This window comes from Sturnira hondurensis, unplaced genomic scaffold (genome assembly GCF_014824575.4).
Source record: "Sturnira hondurensis isolate 20B ecotype Veracruz unplaced genomic scaffold, ASM1482457v3 Scaffold0007217, whole genome shotgun sequence".
Taxonomy (NCBI): domain Eukaryota; kingdom Metazoa; phylum Chordata; class Mammalia; order Chiroptera; family Phyllostomidae; genus Sturnira; species Sturnira hondurensis.
This window is the reverse complement of record NW_028079848.1, coordinates 2355114-2373584: the sequence shown is the minus strand read 5'-3', so window position 1 is coordinate 2373584 and position 18471 is coordinate 2355114. Positions and strand designations below refer to the sequence as shown.

The 18471-nt window shown below is 50.4% G+C and overlaps 1 protein-coding gene across 2 annotated transcripts in view; it reads left to right on the top strand.

Annotated features, from left to right (window-relative positions):
* The first annotated feature begins 1115 nt into the window (after window positions 1-1115).
* SNX7 (sorting nexin 7) overlaps window positions 1116-18471 on the top strand; it is a 60221-nt gene continuing 42865 nt past the window's right edge. Inside the window, exons 1-2 of one of the 2 annotated variants that reach the window (XM_037051358.1) lie at window positions 1116-1307; window positions 16837-17019. In XM_037051358.1, coding sequence (XP_036907253.1) covers window positions 1164-1307; window positions 16837-17019 — 327 coding nt within the window. In that variant the 5' untranslated portion in view covers window positions 1116-1163. The remainder of the gene's footprint in view (window positions 1308-16836; window positions 17020-18471) is intronic. The other variant, XM_037051357.1, reaches the window with a different exon arrangement.

The window sequence follows — 18471 nt, the reverse complement described above, 5'->3', positions numbered from 1 at the left end:
GTCACCCACTCAGCAGACTGAGATGGGGCTGTCTTTAATTCCAGAAGGTTGGGCAGGGGATGGCACTTTGGGAACAGGGACATTGGACAGTCACGGACCTGAGGTCGCTCTGATCCAAGGAGCGAGAAGAAGAACAGAAACCAATGAGAGGTACATTTGAATGGTTCAGAGGGAATATATTATTCAGGTCTGTCCTCCCATCAGAAGTAGGGCAATTCTGTGTGTCCCCAATTATCTTGCGTTTATCTTGCCCTTTGCTTAAAGGGAAACAATTTTAAACAGTGGGCCACCCATCTTTTGCCAGGAGCGGTTTGAGAATTCAAGTCTGAATCAGTCCGCTCTTTGGCTCTGTGCAAACAGTTCAGACATTTTCTCCAGGGCCTAGGGGAGCAAAGCCTGAAGTCAGTTCCAAAATATGTCCATTTGCATTCAACTTTGCCACTATTTTTGCAACTTAGGTTTCTTGAAAAATAAAAAGCAGCGAACAACTAATCACAGGTTTGCAGTGGCAGAGACTGAAGGTAATTTCTTGGCGGCAGGGAGCGGTCCTGCTCCCCGATTCTAGCTCAAGAACACCCAGAAGGCTCCCCGGAGTAGAGTTACATTTGAAAGTGGCTGAAAATAGCTTTTCAACCCAACTTTCCTGTCTTGACAGTGAAATGACCACACAATCCAGTCACTGGGTCAAAAATCAATTCCGAAACCGAAAAGAGTTTTTCTCGCCTTTTAGCTTTTCTGCACTAGTCTTAGTAAAAGAATAGAAAGCCACGCCAGGAAGAAAGGCCACCATTAAAACACAGGATCGGCCTTTTCCCTGGGCGGGACAGCCGGATCCGCGGAGTGGACGGGTCGCCAAGCCGGGACCCCCATGTGCGCGCGCGCGCGCGGAAACCCTCGCTGGGCCGCGGGGAGCTGCGTCGGTGCCAGGGCGGTGCCAGGGCGCCCACCCGCCGCTGCCTCGCGAGGTCAGCGTCCCTCCCTGCGCCCGCGCGGCGTCCACGCCTCCGCGGGCCCCGGGCCAGGAGGGACGAGCCGGACGGCAGTTCCGCGTCTGCGCGGCGGCCGAGGGGCTGGAGCGGCCGGGAGGCCGGGCTGCGCGGGAGCCAATGGGCGCGCTCGGGGGCCCGGAGGGCGGTGGCGGGCGGCGGGCGCGCACTGTCGGGATGGAGGGCGAGCTCCCCGCGGCTCCCGAGCGCTCCGCGGGCCTCCCGGCGGGGGACGGCGGCGGGGACAGCCCCTCCGCCCTGCTGCCGGCCGAGGTGCTGGACCTGGACGGGGACGAGGACGACCTGGAGGTGTTCAGTAAGGTGAGCGCGGCGGCGTCCCCGAAAGTTCCCGTGCGCCCCGGGGGCTGGAGGTGGGTGGGTCCGGCCGCCGGCGCTCCCTCCTCTGCCTGCACTTTGACCTCCCGCGGGGCAGGGCCGTAGCTTCGAGGAGTTTGCAAAGTTGTGATTTGCCCCTCGGATCTCCTCTTTCCTTCTCGGAGGCGGACTTCGGGGGACAGTGCCCAAACCGGGAGGCGGTGGCCCAGAGTGCCCCGCCCCTAGCAGCTTCTTTTCGGGCGCAGCCAGCTTGATTTAGTGTCGCGGGTTGTGCAGTTGCGACCGGGAGACACCCGAGGTGCGTCTGGAGTCTGGCGGGAATCGGTGCCACGGAGTTCCCTGTTCGGGAGCAGCCGGTTCGGGGGTCCAAATGGGAATCTCCGCTCAGGAGCCCAGGATCTCAGACCACCAGCCGCGGCCACTAGACCCACAGCCAACGCTTCCATCCCCCGCCCCCGGGGACGTCTAGGATCCCCCAACCCCCTAGCGTATAGTGTAGTTGGAGGGAAACCGTCTCGGGTTCGCGGCGGACTAGTGTGTGCTAGACTTTCAACTAGGTTGAAATCTCTTTTTGCAAAAGGAATCCTTTCTTGCCGGGCCGTAGAATGCCACCCGGTTTCTTTCCTTGAGGCCGGTGGAAGACTTGAGATGACGACCTTGTATTCGTTACTAGGAGGGCCGGGCGGTGGGTGGATGTTACCTTGAGGTGTCAGGTAAAGCAACAGATGTAACCATTGCTTTATTCTGGGACAGCGACCCAAATTGGAAAGGGAACAATTACTCTATGACCCCCAAAGAGGAGTCTGTAAAACTTTTTTCCCCTTAAAATTACCCGAAATGGTTCAGCCAGTGGCAGTTTCGTGCTCTTGCTAAAGTCATTTGACCCCTCGTGGTGTTTTGATTGCAAGACAATGGACTTATTTAGGTTCACTTGTAGCAAGTTAACACTGCCTTTTCTATTCTGCATATTCTTTGTTTTCAGTGAAGGGCAGTTGGCCTCTTCCCTGCTTGCCTTCTAAGGGGCTGTTGGTCCAGGAATGTCAGGGTGAATGTCAGGGTATGGCTCTGCGTGGTGAACCTTCCCACCTGGGAGGGGGTCTGGGTGATGGGAGTGGCGACTGTGTATCAGAGTCAGCTGGGATCCTTTCAGACTTGTCATGTGACTGCTTGCCCCAGATACTAAGTGCCCCAGCCCTCTCTTAATGAGCACCTGTTATCAGGGACAGACCTCAGGGAAGCTGAAGAACTCTGATCTTTGGGTGTTCATTTGCTTAGGCCTCTGGAAACACGGAGAGTACTGGGGTGCTGACCGTGTTTTAGGGGGGAAGGAAACGACAGGTTGCAGCCAGACGCACTTCTCTATTCTATTCTTATGGAATTTATTGGGGTGACATTAGTCAACAAAACCATACAGGTTTCTAGTGAAATTTTACCTTTCGCAACAGCATGGATGGACCTGGAGAGTATTATGCTAAGTGAAATAAACCGGTCAGAGAAAGACAAGTACCATTTGAACAAAATAAACTGAAAAACAAAATGGAAACAGACTCATAGACACATAGAACAGACTGACAGCTGTCAGAAGGGAGGAGGGCTGGGGCGGGGGAGGAGGGGTGGGTGAAAAAGGTGAAGGAATTAAGCAGGGAGAAGGGAACACCCAGAAGTAGTTGTACATAAACATTTCTGCTAATTGCCTCCAGCTATCTCAGAAGAAGGGCTTCTGGATCTCTAAGGCTCCAGTCATTGGTTGAGATCTTTTTTCATTCTAAATGTAAACCTGTTTTCCTGCCTGAGTTTGCATTTGTAATTTTGCATTCCTTTTTAAAAGAATGTAAGCCTCGCCCCATTCACCTGGCTCCACCCAGCTTGTCAGTGTTTTAGAAGGACCTGGGTCAGACACCAGAAAAGTTAAGGACCGCCTTTCTAGAAGCTGGCCACACAGGTTAAGGTGAGCCTATAGTGCCGGTGAAAATCAGAAAAGAATGCCTGGAGATTTTTAAATGAGCTTCCCACTGATATCCTTCAGTACGCTGAATTCCTCAACCATTAACCACAGGCAGTCAAACAGGCACATTTAAGAAAGTCCTCTCTGCTGGCCGCCCTCTCTATTTCTGCACAAGCTGCCACTGGCCAGCCTGCCCCGGCGTGGCATCGGGATGGCTCCTGGAGGCTCCAATGTGGCCCTGTAGTGTGTTCACGCCGATGGCCGTCACATTCGGTTCACGTTCACTATCGTGGTCCCTTATTCCCTTAGATAATTTGTGAGTTTATACTGTGCCCCTGTCCAGACAGAGTAGGATCTTTGACTTACGATGACTTCTTTTTATCCACCCCACAGTATAGTAGAAGTACTTGGCAAACACCTGTTAAGTGTGTTTGCGTAAGATGCTGTGCTAATGAGGGTTCTTTGGAAAAAGAAAACTGTGAGATTCCGTTCCTGGAGCCCAGGGGGAAGATGGGGCAGCCCACTTGAGCGGGCTAAGGAATGGAGAGACCTGGAAAGTGCAACAGACGAGCTTTGTTCTAAGTTCTGGAATCATCCAGGGAGGAGAGATGATGCCCTACCTCCAGGGACCTCGGGGCAGGCCCAAGGCATTGACCTAAAAGGTCTAGTCTTGATGTTGGAAGGTAGGAGCGCGTGACTGATGACTCAACGAAGAAGGTTAAACATTACAACAGTGTAAGACTGGCCTTGGGCCTGGGCAAATGAGAGGGGGCTTGCAAACCTCTGAATTAGACCAAGAGGGGCAATTGCTGTACATTTAAAGGGAAAGGTTCTCCTTTGGATGGAAAATAATATATTACAATAAATAAATTGACTTTATCTGTTTACTCAGTGACGTGACATGTAGAAGAAACTGTCACTGAAACAGCTTTGGCCAGCGGGTCCCAGCAAACACCGAGACACACCTATCTGGCCCGCAGGAGAGGGCAGCTCTGATTGCCGGCTTTTTCCAAGGTGTTCAGGAGTGTAAAATGAGATGAGGTCTCTGTCCTGTAGGGTATTCAGGGACTTTACAGACATGATTATCATCATTGCCACTAATCACCTCTGAGAAGTTGAAGAATTCAGGTATGGTGCCCGCAAGCTAGGATAAGCTGTCTTTGTAGAAATAATCGGCGAAAAGGGCGTTCCAGACTGTTAGGCTTCATTTCAGTCTCCAGCAAAACTATCGGAGCTACAGAACAATTTAGCCTTTTGTTTACAAACACTTTAAAAAACAAAGAGGTGATCATGTCTTATAAGAATAATGGAAAATTAAGATTGTTTTCATGATTAATCAGAAACATAACAACAAACGTGTTTATTTGAACACAGTTTTGAAAGAGCCTTATGTTTATGGAAGTAATTATTTTTGAAAGAATAGTAGGATGTAGCTGTTGAGGCATGCAGTCTCTATCCGTGTAGGATCTCGGCCAATCCAGAAATTCAGTGTGCCGGTGCAGGGCTGTAGGGGCACCATTCAGCAATTCTGTCAAATACTTAGGAGAAAATATTGGAAGTTTGGGTATCGATTTTTCCCATCTCTTCTCTGAACCCTCTCTTCTTACTGTCTGCTGTGTTCCTGTACTGGTTCTGGCCCCAGTGAGAGTCAGAATTCTCTCCAGTGATTCATTCAAATGAAGACAGGTAACGCAGGAAGTAGCCGTGGAACTCGGGGCCGCGTTCAGGAACACACGAGGACTATCCTTGAATGAAGGAGTGGTTTCCTGCCCTGAGGCTCTGCTGAGCTGTATCAAACACACCCACACACAGTAAACCCATGCATGCACACACACATATGGCAAGCATGTACAGCATGTGCATATATGTGTGCGCACATACACGTGTGTTACATGTATATGCAGTCTCCATTGCCCAGCTCACTGAAGAGCAAGCAGGCAGGATTCCAGCAGGCAGGGCCTGTGTCCCGCTCCCTGCGCCTGCAGGCTGATGCTGGCTCAGAGGGTCTTAAGAGCGTGGTGGTTAAAAAAGAGGGACCAACGAGGCAAAGGGCTGATCTGGACTATTTACTCTAATCCCCCCTGCCTCTCACCCCCAGAAGCTCCGCTCTGCCATCACTGGCTTTGTCTATGGTCAGTGCTGTTTCCTGTGTCTCTGAGGCACGGAGAAGGGGAGGAAGGGGAGAGGAGCAAGGAAAAAAAGAAAAATCCTCAGGTTCTCGGTGGAAGTAACACACACGAGGACATCTCAGAACAGGCAGGGGGACCTTGTGCAGGGCCGTTCTACGCACAAACGTTCCTCGTGGTTTTCAGGGACGGAAAGATCGGCTTACACAAAGACGTGATTTTGAGTCTAAACAGACGCCGTCTTTCCAAGGTCACTTGGAGCATTTGGTGGACTGTAATCGGAACTGTCCCTGTCTCTTCTGCGGTCCCTCCACCCTCGAATCTTAAAGGGGAATGGACAGTTCACGGCAGAAGATGGCAGAGGGCTGTCGCCCTGCCGGCAGGAGTCAGGGCCCTGGTGGCGAAGGATGCCCGGGCGTGCTGTGCAGACAGGGATGGAGCCGTGGGTCTGGAGCAGGCTCTGCAGGCGGAGGGCTTGGGCCTCAGTGAGGGGATGGGGAGCTGCCAGCATGGGCCATCGGGAGGGACCCACACCGAGGGGTTTCACCCGTGTGTCTGGCAGCCATGGCTGGGAAGAAAGGCCGGGGAAGGACATAGGTTGGCCCAGGTGGGTTACCTGGAGGTTTGCAGGCACCGCTAGAACCATTGGGTCAAACATACGTGGAAACAAGTTGTCGGTCCATTTCAGGAAGAGTTTTCTAATGGAAGGACCAGCATGAAAGAGATCCCTCATCGCGGTCACGAATTCTGTCGCTGGGAATGTTGTACAATTCTTGTCGCTGTACAAGTCGGATGAGTAACTGTCCCAGCAAAGAGGGCGGCGTGACGCTTGGACTGTCCTTCCAACATGGAGAGGCTGTCACACATGCAGCGTTAACCTACGGAATTTAGCTCCCGGAGCCATGGAAAGTCTTAATTAGATGGTCCTACTCACCGATCAACCCAAGTCCCACACTGGACTGTGTGCTGCCATTTCCTAATTCTTACATATTTCTCTCCTCGCACCTGTTCTCTCTCCAGTTCCTCAGATATCCGGGATGAAATAGCTAGGGTACCTTCTCCTTATCCCTTTCACTCACTCTCCACATCCCCATCTGCTTAATGTTCTGGCTACCTTTGGAACTGGTGCCCTCCTCCGGTTTCCATGGCTACAGTCAGCATGGTTACCTGGAGAGCCCTTCTGTAGGCCCCAGTCTCAGCCTCAGCAGTCCGGCCTTGACTCTGGCCTGTGTGCCTGCAGTGCCGATCCTGTCCGTTCAAGGCTCTGCGCCTGGCTGCCCTGCCTCATCACTCTGTCCTCCACCCCACGCACCCATCGCATCCCCTGGGAGCTTGTTGGAGCCCACTGTGCCCCCAGTGGGGCGGAGTCTGCCGTGGAACAGGGCTCGGTGATTCGTTGGCCCCTTGCAAGTTGAAAAGCCCTGAACTAGGTCGGTCCACGGGCCACGACGTGAACTTTGTATGTCCCGGCCTCTGTTTCAGTGACGGTTGGGTCAACAAGACAAGGTCCTTCCTGTCTTCTATGGCCCCGTGGAGAGCCGACCCCTCCCTATGAGCCTCTTCATCTCCAGCTAGAATGAATTCTCCATTCTACTCCTCATAATAGGGTTTTAAATCTCATACTTTCTGAATACATTAACTCAAATGATTCTGAGTGAAATAAATACCTTACACGTCGGTATTTCTCTCCTCCAAAACCTTGGTGGCTTGTCTCTCTCCAACAGATTAATCTCCTGGAAGGGAGAAGAGTAGGAAATCGAAATGTTTATGGAATAAAGACATTAGCGGAGGGCATGGCCCGTGACCTTTTTCCTGTGTACAGACCCAATTATGACTGTAATTTCTCATTGATCTGCTTTCAGTCAATTCAGTTTGTATCGTATTGGTCTTTCCAAGCAGGATGCTGGGGCAGATGTAATTGAAACGAATTGGTCTAATACATGGGGAGCGAAGGTGACGGCCTGGTGACAGAGCCATGTCGAGTGTCAGCCTGGACAGGGTCTTCTCTTTGGGTTGTGTTAGAAGAAATAAACACAGAGCATAAACAAAAGAACCCCAGGGGAATTATCTAGGAACCTTTCTGTACTTTGGAAAAGAAACCCCTTTAAGGTAACACCTGTCTCCAGGTGTTACCTTAAGCACCTGTCTCCAGCACCTGTAAGCACCTGTCTCCATCCGGGGTGCTAGTTCTGATTCGCAGGTGGTTTTGCAAGGAGCAGAGTTATACTCCAGCAGGACTAGTAGGCAGCTTCCCTTGAAGACCCCGGGGTGGGGGCCAGGGGGCGGGGCGGGGGCGGGGGCTGCAAACGCAGGTGCAGAAGGAGAGACAGAAACCAGAAGCCATTGTTGTGTTGGCAAAGGCCAGAGGATGTCGTGCCACCAAAAGGAAAAGAGAAACACACCACGGGGACCTGCGGGAAGGGGACCGCCATCCGCTTGTGCCGACAACAGCATTCCATTTGATAATTTTCACACATATTTTGGAAAAACGATGTCGAGAGATTCCAGACGTGCCCGTTCCATACTCGGAAGAACGGCCTGGACAGAGTTGTGCGGGTGCAGTTTGAGGTCCCCGTGCTCGTGGTTCTGGTACACACCCCAGTACAGTCGGACGACGCAGGCTCCCGTCTCAGGAGTGGCCGGTGGGATCGGAGGTGACGCCCAGCAGCTGTGCGGTCGTTGCGGGTTACGGGGTGACTGGCCAGTATCCAGCCTTTGCCAAAGAGGGTATAAGGCTAAAGGGAAAACTTACATTCGTAGTTACTCACTTTAAGAATATACTTTAAGGTTTCTCAACAAATGAGTGACAAGGTGCATGGTGAAAAGATTCCGTCTGATGGAAACGGAATGTGTGACCGGCTCTGACGCCGCCTGGACAGGTTGTGCTGGGGAGCACGGCGCTGTCGGTAGGATTAATAAAAAAAGGGTGCCTTTGGGTGACCAAAGGAGTTAGCAAGTAGTGACATCGAAATCAGAAACACACATTTATGATAGAGCAGCAGGTTAAACCAGTAGTTTTTAAAATTGCAACTGAAATCATTTCATTTTTTTTGTGTGCTGAGCGTAGCTTTGGTATGACATACTATTTGTTATTGGTTTTTCAACTAACTTTATTGAGGTATAATTTACATAACAATAAGAGTCGCCCATTTGGGGTGAACGTTTTATTTTTAGTAAATTTTCTGAATGATATAATCATCATAAACCAGCTTTAGAACATTTTTATGTCCCCTGCCCCAAATCCAAATCCAAATCCATATTCATATTCATATTCATTTCCATCAGGCCATTTATAGATAATCGGTTTTCACTCTGAACCACAGACAGCATTAATCTGCTAGTTCTTGTCTTTATATGTTTGCTTTTCAGGAAATTTCATATAAATGAAATCATGTAACATGTGGTCTTTCATGCCTGGTTTCTTTCATTTAGCATAATATCTTAGGCTTATTTTTGTTGTGATTTTATTATTTTTTAGTCATAGATTTAAATTTTGATATACGAAGTAAAGCTTTAAAATGAAAAACATGGCTTAATTTATTAAGGTGACACATTAGTGGAAACTCTTGTCTAAAATTAAAGTAAAAGCCTTATTATGTGTAACCAAAAACACACACCAAACCCTTGGTATGTGAATCTTCAAAACTGGGGTCCCTAATTTGTTCATTTGTGCTAACTTTGAGCAGATTCAGTGTGTGTGTGTGTGTGTGTGTCTACATATGTCCACACACATGAACATGTATGTGTTTAATCTCATCGAACACTGAATGATGTTGTCATCAGCTCACAGGAGGTCAGGCCATAGTCTGAACAACCTCAAGATCTCAGTGGTGGACCTACAGCCGAGACTTGTCTCTGGCTCATGTGCTCCTTAGCTGTGGCTGGGCTGGGCGTCTCTTCCAGGCTTTGAGTCTGCTTCCTGTCTTCTCCCTTTTGGGGCCCAGACTGAGGGAGTCACCCCTGCCTGGGACATGTCGTCCTCGACGCAGGCGTGGCTCCCCAACCTGCTCAGACGCACACGCTGCTATCCAGAGCAAGTCCCTGGTCAAACCCATGGGGTGGCGAGCTTTTCTTCCGTAGGAGACGCTGGAAGCCACCTGGAAATGGACCAGGAGGTGTTACCTTCCCGTGGGAAGATGAGGGGTCATCAGGAGCAATCAGCTCACCTCCCACCGTGGTCTGGTGGCCAAGTTATGGGCCAGTGGCACATCGGGCCTTTCAGAATGAGGAAAACCAATTTTTTCCTATTGTGTCAAATTCGAAAAAGAAAATTTTCCAGCAGGCAAGAAATTGCCCGAGCATAACCGAGGTACAGGGAAAGGCATTAGTCATAATTCATAGCCTCCAACTGGCTAATGCGTCTCACGAGTCGTCTGAGTCAGACCACGCAGCTCCTCAAAGACCACAGACCGTGCACCAAATGTCTCACTTCCTGACCTGGGGGTGCAGCCTTCGTTCACCAGGGGGCGCTCTCCTCCCCGCCTTAGAGACCTGGGTGATAACAACGGGACTACTCACAGTGCTGACCCAGTAAACCTCCACGGGAGTTCTGTGGGTTCCCCCTTCCTTAGAGCCTGGGGCTGGGTCATCCCCCAAGGCCCTCAGTCCTTTCCTGCCCTAGACCAGTGTGTTCCTGCTGGGACCCTGTCCCCTGTGGTCCCCCGTGGCTGGCTTCTCCTCCTCCGTGAAAACAGCCCCCTCCCCACAGCTCTGTCCTGAGCATCCCTCCCGCCCTGTGCAGGCCGCTTCTCTTTCTCTGGAATTCACCCCCTTGTTCCCCAACGCCTGGTCATACCTGGAATTGTTCTCCTGTGCGTATTTGTTTATTAGCTGTTACCCTCCCCCCTAACCAGGGTGTAAGCTCCTGAGAATAGGAGCCAGGTCGGACTTGGCTCCTGTTGTATCCCCAGCCCGGGGCCGACACGTGGGGGACGTTCAATGACCGCTTGTTAAATGGGGTGACACTGTGACACACTGGTGCTGTGTGTGTATGGGTGGCCGTGGTGGCGGGGGTGGTGGCGGCAGGGTCTTGGCTCTGCCATTCAGACCTAAGTAAGTGCTTTGGGGAGAAGCAGCGTCACTCCCATGCTGGAAGAGTGCCATCTGGCACCTGCGGACTCGGACCAGGGCGCCGGAGCCCATCGGGCTGTAGAGAGGGTTCCACGCGATGAGGCAAGCTCGTGGCACGAGGGCCCTCGGAAAGCAATCGGTATTTGCTGTTATTGTATTTAAGGTGCATGTGTTTAACTGGTACAAGCATCCTTTTTGCATTTTGCAGTGAGCTCTCCAGAGAATCCCAACATTGTTCCTATGTTGACGGAGCTTCTGCTATTGAAGGGAGGTCACCGCGGTTGTGCACTGGTGGGGGGGGGGTGGGGACATGTGTACGTCCACAGTGACTTACACTAACTGCCGGCAAATCATGGAAAAAACCCTATAGAGTCAACGCAGTCCCTGGAGATGACGTTGAGGTGGGGCACTTTTGATTGGAAATAATGAAGGCGTGTGCTTTCCGTTGCTGTTGAGAACATTCCCCAGATTCCGGCCTCATTTCTTAAAGGCTGTATTTGTACCGAGCTCCGCTCGGCGTGAGTCATTAGCTAGGTATCGGCCAGGCCCCTGGGAAGCACCAGGGAGCAGCGTGGCCTCGGTGCACCGGTTTACCTGCCGCCTTTCCCGATGCCGTAAGTATCTGTCGGGTCCCTTCTGAAATGCGCCTAGATTGCTTTTTGACGCTGGGTGTCACCCCCAGGCATAGTTTCAGGCAGCGTCAGGGGCCCCTCGTCACCTGTGCATTTGGCGGCTTCGACCTGGAGTGTCTGACACGCATTTGCTGCATGTGTTAGTGGGGGCTTTGCCCAGCTCTCAGCCCCCACGTCCCACTTGCTCTTTGCCTCAGCCATCTTTACGGAGGGGATTATCACCGTGGGTTCCTGAGGGTGTGTGCGTGCGGGTCTGGGGGCTTGAAAAAGCCCCTAAGAGAAGTGCAGATGCCGAAACTCCAGCGAGGACTTACCACCGACCTAGCACAGGTCAAGAGGGCTTTCTTTTCATTTCTAAGTTTCACGAGGAAACTGTGAGAGGAAAATAATGCCCTACTTTTAATAATCAAGAATATATCCTTACCCTGTTTGATCATACCATTTGAATGCTTCTTAAAACTTCTAAAATGATTTTTTATTGTAGAATATTTTCATGCATACAGAAGACTATATATGAAAGTATATGTATATTATGGCTGTCTCTCTACATATCTATGTAACATCCATGGCATACGGTAGCAGCAAACGACAGCCTGTGGGCCAGATCTGGTCTGCTTTGTAAATAAAGTTTTATTGGCACCCAGCCACACCTGGTCATCATTGGATTTCCTGTGAATGTATATTCACTACAGTGGCCAAGGTGACAGAGACCAGATGGCCCATGAGGCCCAAATTTACTATCTGGCCCTTTTTGGGAAATGTTTGCAAACTCCTAGTAATAGAATAATAAAATTTGCCTCCTGCGTTCCCCACTACTCAACTTAGGAAATAAAACACAACCCCACATTCTCATATCCCTGTGTGGTCCTCCCCAAGATTATCTCTCATCTGCTTACAGGAAAATGATAATCTGACTTTTGTTCATTATTTGTTTGGTTTTCATAAAAGTTTCTATACGTATCTCAAAGGATTATATTTTAAGAATTTATACGATTTTGGATCTTGTATGGTTCAGGACTTCTAAAAGTGATGTCTTCCTGTATGAATTCCTCTCTGCTTTGTTTTTTCCCTCCCAAATTTAATGTACGGGGGTTGCCTCTGTTCTTGCCTGAAGGTGTGGTTGGTTTCCATCGCTGTGTACCAGAGCGTGCTGGCCCGGGTCCTGGTAAGGTGTGTGTAAGCTAATTCACGTAAACCTTTCAAGCAGAGAATGTACATATCACGTGTATTCACCTCTCTGTAACCCCTGGTACATTCTTTCTGATCCAGGATACGGCCTCTCTACCAGGTCTCAAGTGAGAAAACTGAATTTCGGAAGTAGTGCCACTCGCCCAGGCTCACGCAGGTGGCATATGTCTAAGCTTGAACTAGGTTTAGCTCTGCCTAGCGACAGAGACTTTTTTTTTAATATACCTCTTTTTCTTTTCTTTTTTCTTTTTTTATGCCAGAGGGGACAATCATGTTAAATAAAGTTATGTGAAAAATTTCTGTGGTCAGTGTAGCTTTGTAGCACACAAAACCCGAGTGTGCACGCACTCAAGTCCAAGTGCACGCAGGGCAACGTGCGGGCTGGAAAAAGGAAGCGCTGCAAACGCGGCTGAGGGGGCGGAGAGCAGGGCGCGCGGGGCGCAGCTGCTGCACCCCTGGGCCTGGATGTGCGTTAGATGAGCCCGGGTGCGGTGCGCGCCTTCGTGGCCCGCAGCTCCGCCCTCGTCGCACATTCGCCAGCCTTCCGCGGCGGGCCTTTCCGATTCTGTATTATGATTACACGCAGGCAGATTGGAAGGAGTCGTAAACCCAAACACAGCTGCCGAGTCTAAATTCAGCCCCATCACACCAGTGTCCCTGAGAACGGCGTGCTCCTCGGGCTCCTTCCCGTGCGAGGTGCTGTCCCATCAGCCGTCCCAGGTGTGCACCCCCCGCGGGCATCAGCGGCCCTCTTCGCGAGGCCCTTTCTGGGTGATCACACTTCGCGTGCCGATGGCTACCCCCCTCCACGTGCAGAAGCGAACGAGCTGCCGGCACAGATGGCAGACACGGTGTGGGGCTCCCCGAGCCACCCACGCCTCTCTGTGAGCGGTTCTGTGCGCAGGTCACAGTCGTCCCTGCGGGAAGGACCCCGCAGAGAGGCCCTCTCTCCCCTGCTGACCTGTTTCTCCTGGCGTCGCCCTCTGGAGGACGCACGCATCGGCAAACCCTTGTTTGTTCCGCATTCCAGCTGTGCGTTTTATGTATTTCAACAGCAATTTGGAAGCACCTAATAGAACAAAAGGAGGGAGGCACCCACGTTTCTCAGAAATTACGGGAGTGGATGGATAACCTGTAAGAAAGCAATGAGTGGAGCAAGGCTGAACTGTTTCCATCATAATGCCGTCTTCCTTCCTCTCTCTCTTCACTGCCTTAGATGTTTACCGTGTGCATCTCTCTGCTAGGAGTGCTGTGAGTCTGGGGTGGGGTGCCGTGACCAAAGTCCACACAGACTAGGCGGCCCAGACAACCCAGGTTCATTTTCCCACGGTCCCAGAGCTTGCCGTCTGAAGTCTGGTTTTCAGCAGGGCTGGTTCTGTCCGAGGGCAGTGAGGAGGGGTGTGTCCAGGCCTCTGTCCTCGGCTTGTGGGTTGTATGGTCCTGCCTATGTCTCTCCATGCTGTCCTCCATCTGTGGAAGTCTCTGGGTCCAGTGTCCCCTTTTTATAAAGGCACCTGTCATATTGCATCAGGACCCATCCCCATGACCATGTCTTAACTCGATTACCTCTACAAAGACCCTCTCTCCAAAAAGAGGCCGCGTTCTAAAGTACCAGGCCACTTCCACATCCGGTTTGGAAGGACGCAATTCAACTTAACGAAGGCCCACAATGAACCAAAAGAAACAGCGAGGAAGCCTTGCACTTGGACGTGCCTTTGTCAGTCAGTCTCAGTCTCCAGTGACAGTTCCAACGATGTCCTTTTCTTTCGCTTCGGTCAGGTCCCTTGGGTGGTTTCTCTTCCCGTGGACGGACTGGGTTGGCGTGGGGACAAAAGACAATGACTTCCTGCAGCCAAGGGCCTTCTCCGCTCCACGTATTCAGCTCTTGCCTTAAAACCAGGCACGACTTCCTTGCTGAGTGCATGTGGGCGTCTGTGTGTGTCCGTGGGCGTCTTTCCAGTCTGCCAGCTACGGGGGAGGTGGCATTCGGTGGTATTTAAGAACTAGAGATTTACCACATAGGTAACAGCCCTTTTGGTTAAATTGCTTGAAGAAAACAATGAAAATATATGTTTTCATAAGATAATGGGCACATGCCCAATCGCTAAGAGTGAATGAATGTATAAATGAAGTTGTGGTGTGTGTGTGCAGAGTGGAGGGGGGTGGGGAGAGAGAGAACTAGCGTGCATCACTGGGCGGGGGGGGGGCGGGGGGGGGACGAGGCCTTTGCTTGGAAAAAAAAACAAAGTTTAATGATCCGTTTCTCCTGAAAAGCATCAACCACCAAAGGTTAAGTGAAGCCTTTTTCGCTTAAGTGCTTTTTGGGTTGTCTCAAACACTTCTTCATTTATTCGTGTCCAAATGTAAATCCTCTGAGTATTATCAGCATATTTTCTCCTCCCCCCCCCATTTTTTTTTGAAGTGAATGTAAAACACTTTGGATCGTCAGTTTTATTGAGGTTTCAAGACTGTTTTTGAGTGATTCATAGTCATTTAAATCCTTCTGCTGAAATCTTGGATGTTGCTAAATTTCAGCCTGTAATTTTCTTCCGTTGCCTCATGTGGAGGCCTATTTTCATGACACGGCACTACACTCAGTGGGATTGTGAGCCTTTGCAAATGCATGCAGATCTTCCCCGCTCCACAAAGGGATGCATTTTAAGCAGGAGACATAGAATTGCTAAATTAGGTAGTAGGTGCGAGGCGAGGCGTGGGTTGGGGCGAGTAAAATGGGTGACTTCGGAGAACGCCAAAGCCGGAGGCCGGGGGCGGGGCGGGGGGGGCGGGGGACTTCCAAAGGACGTGTGCCCATCGAATCAAAATTTGTCAGCCTAAAAAAAAACTGTCACTTGTATGGAATGGCTATGGAGGGGGATTTGTGTGCATGCTGATGCCACATTTCTTTGGAACCTCGAAACTCTGTTTCTGACGGTGGCTCGGGGTTCCATTGTCTTAGCATCCTATAATCTATTTTGACAATCCCACGTTCGTGTGTCTCCAGCATAGTTTTAAATTTCCCCGTGGAACTCTGCCACTTTGGTGACTTAAGGGAAACATCTAATGTGACCCCAAGGTCTTCTGCCAAAGTGGCCCTGGGCGACCCTTTTCATTTGTATCAGTTGTTCTTTCTCCCTCTGTGCATGGCATACAGTGTTTACTCTGGCGGGCTTAATGTTTTCTCAAAATCCGCGTTTATTTTTTATTAAAAAAAATAAACACTCTCTCTTACACATACACACACACACACACACACACTTTTCTACTCTCCTTCCTCTGGCTACCCTCCGTCACACACACGTGCACATTAGAATCTACTTGCACACACATTTTATGACCTGCTCTTTTCTCTTAATTACTCACAGTGAACCTTTTTCCAAGTTCCTATACATTCTTCTAAAACATTACTTTTGATCACTTCATTATACCCCATCATAGGGACATGCCATAGTTTATTTCATGCAACTTTTGTTGCAGGACTTTTCCTGTCTGGTTGCTTTTGCTTGTCTGACTAACCCATCTGCCCCTGGTCTTCGATTTTTTTTTTTTTGGTCCATGCCACGCCTAAATGATTTATTTCTCTTTTCTTTCACAAACCCTTCTGTAGTCACAGTAACCTGAACCTTCTTAATAAAACAACCATTTTTCTTGTCTCTTCAACTAGTGTACTGCCCTAACGTCACTCACATTATTGTACTGACAGCTTACCCAACGCTGAACTGGAACTTCACAGCACTAACTCGATGTGGGGTGAAGGGGGCACCCAAGACCAGCGCTCTGGACATTTCTGATGCTTCGAAGCACTCGGACTGATTTGAGGGAAAAACGAGGGCCCTCCTGCCAACATTCTGGGGCCTGCGAGGCACGGGGCTGGATACCGGTCCACCTAGGATGTAGGACTTGGTCTTGAATTTCGTATGTTCCTAGGGCCGCCATCCCCCCAGCTTGCCTGGTGCCCTTGAGTTCAGAGACACTTCTGAAAGGAGACTTGCAGTTTTCTGCAGAATTGAGGAGAAAGGTCATCTGATCCCTGGGGTAGGTGAGGGAATCTGAGGTACTAACTCTTTTTTTTTGTTTTATTAGCTTTTCAACCAGTCCTCTGGTTTTAGCTCTATCCCTACTCCATGCCCACGCTTCCTGGTGGCTCTAATTCTGAGTGTCTTTGGGATTCTCGGTCATAAACCTGCCTTCTTCCTAACTTACCATTCTCTCCTAGGTTGACTTTTCAGCGTTCTGTACACTGACATTTCAGTTACCAGACTTGCAGTTTCCAAAAAGAAAACTGCGCTTTGTGTCTTCTTTTTATCTTGAGGATTTATGCCTTTTGATTTGGTTTGGTTTTTATTCGTTTATTTGTCTCTTCACTGTCATTTGTGGGGCTTGAGAGAAAGCTAAGACAAAAAAAAAATACCATGTTCAGCATACACTCTTGAACCAGGCGTCCAATGGCGCTTTCTGTTCCTGACATATTTCATGCACCGTTTTGGCGTCTAAGAAAAAGAGGATCTTTACTCTTTTTCCTATAGCTGTTAACGTTGGACTGTTTTCTTTCTCAGGATGCCTCCCTGATGGACATGAATTCCCTCAGCCCCGGGATGCCAACGTCCCCTTTATCAATGACCAACCAGGTCAAGTTTGAAGACGAGCCAGACTTGAAAGATCTCTTCATCACAGTCGACGAACCCGAGAGCCATGTCACCACCCTCGAAACCTTCATCACCTACAGGGTCATTACGAAGGTAAGCACGGAGCAGACACGTTCTTGAGTCCTGTGGCCGTCTCTCCACCGTTGGAAGTGCCTCTTGTTCACTGGGGCTGTCAGCCTCCGAGAATCTTTGCTGGATCGACTTCTGTGTTTCTCGAGCCTTTTGGACATCGCGTCTTAGCTACACTTCACCAGCTCTGCATCGAATCAGTCAGACTCAAGGTGTCTCGAGTAACAGTCACTCATTTCTTAGCAGTCGTGCTTCTTAAAAGAAGAGCATTTTAAGTTTTTAGTTTAAAAAAAGTGGGAAAGAAATATCTTTGGGAACGAAGAGCCCCCGCTGGCTCAGAGAGAGAGCAGCAGGCTAAGGACATGATACGGTATTGTGTAGTCCCATTTCTCCCGAAGATTGCAATGAATGACGTCATCTGTTTCCCAAAGAAGGGCCGGCGGTCTTTGTATCTTACACAGGAGGTAGTGTTGGTTTTCAGTGATTCCAGGGCTGATCTCCAGCCCAGGGGTCCCTAACCCTAGGACAAGCTCCACAAAACAACTTGACCTCTGACAAAATAAAGCAACCCTGCAGTATAACCATTTTGAGAAGGGTCCTGTGTACCCTGGCAGCCTGTAGGAATTGTATTTTTAAGTTTTAATATTCTGTTTACGGAGCATAGCCCTGCGTCTCTCTTGGAGCTGACAAGGCTTGGAACCGTCGTCCTGTGGTCGCCCATCCGGTGCCGCTCTCACTGCCCTTCCACTGTGTGTCACTGCATGGGAGTGACACGCCTGACCTCTTCGCTCCAAGCCTCCTGGCCCTGCCCTGGCCCCCCGTTTCCAACAGAGCACCCACACCCCATGGTCTGACACCCGGAGCACTCTCAGCCCCGTGCTCTCAGCCCCAGGCAGGACTCACCTCGGCCCCTTCACTGTGTGTCCGCGCATGGACATCTGTGTCTGTCACCGAGTATCCACAGGCGGTTCTCACTCTCCCAACACTGCACATGTGTCCCTTCTGTCCGGTCCGCCCTGCCAGCTCTCCGACGGAACAACTGCTGTTTCTGTCTCAAGACACCGCTCAGAAGGGTGTCCACGCCTGCACACCCTCTCCTGCACGCTGGCAGCCCCTTCTGTTTCCTCTACTTGTTTTTTATCCTCACCTAAGGATATATTCATTGATTTTAGAGAGAGAGAAACAGCAGTCAGTTGCACCCCTCCCCCCGCCCCCGCCCGTGCCCTATACACACCTCCCCCAGGGATTGAACCTGCAACTGGAGTCTGTGCCCCGACTGACTGTCCAACCTGCAGCCTTTTGGTGACAGGATGACGTTCCAACCAACTGACCCACACTGGCCAGGGACATGTATTTGTGTTTATTCCCACTGAGTATGTGAGCTCCCCAAGGAGGGTGGCTGTATCTTCATTTTCCACAGTTCCAACCACAGTCCTTGGGCTATCCTAAGTCATTTTGGTGAATGAGTCGGTGGGG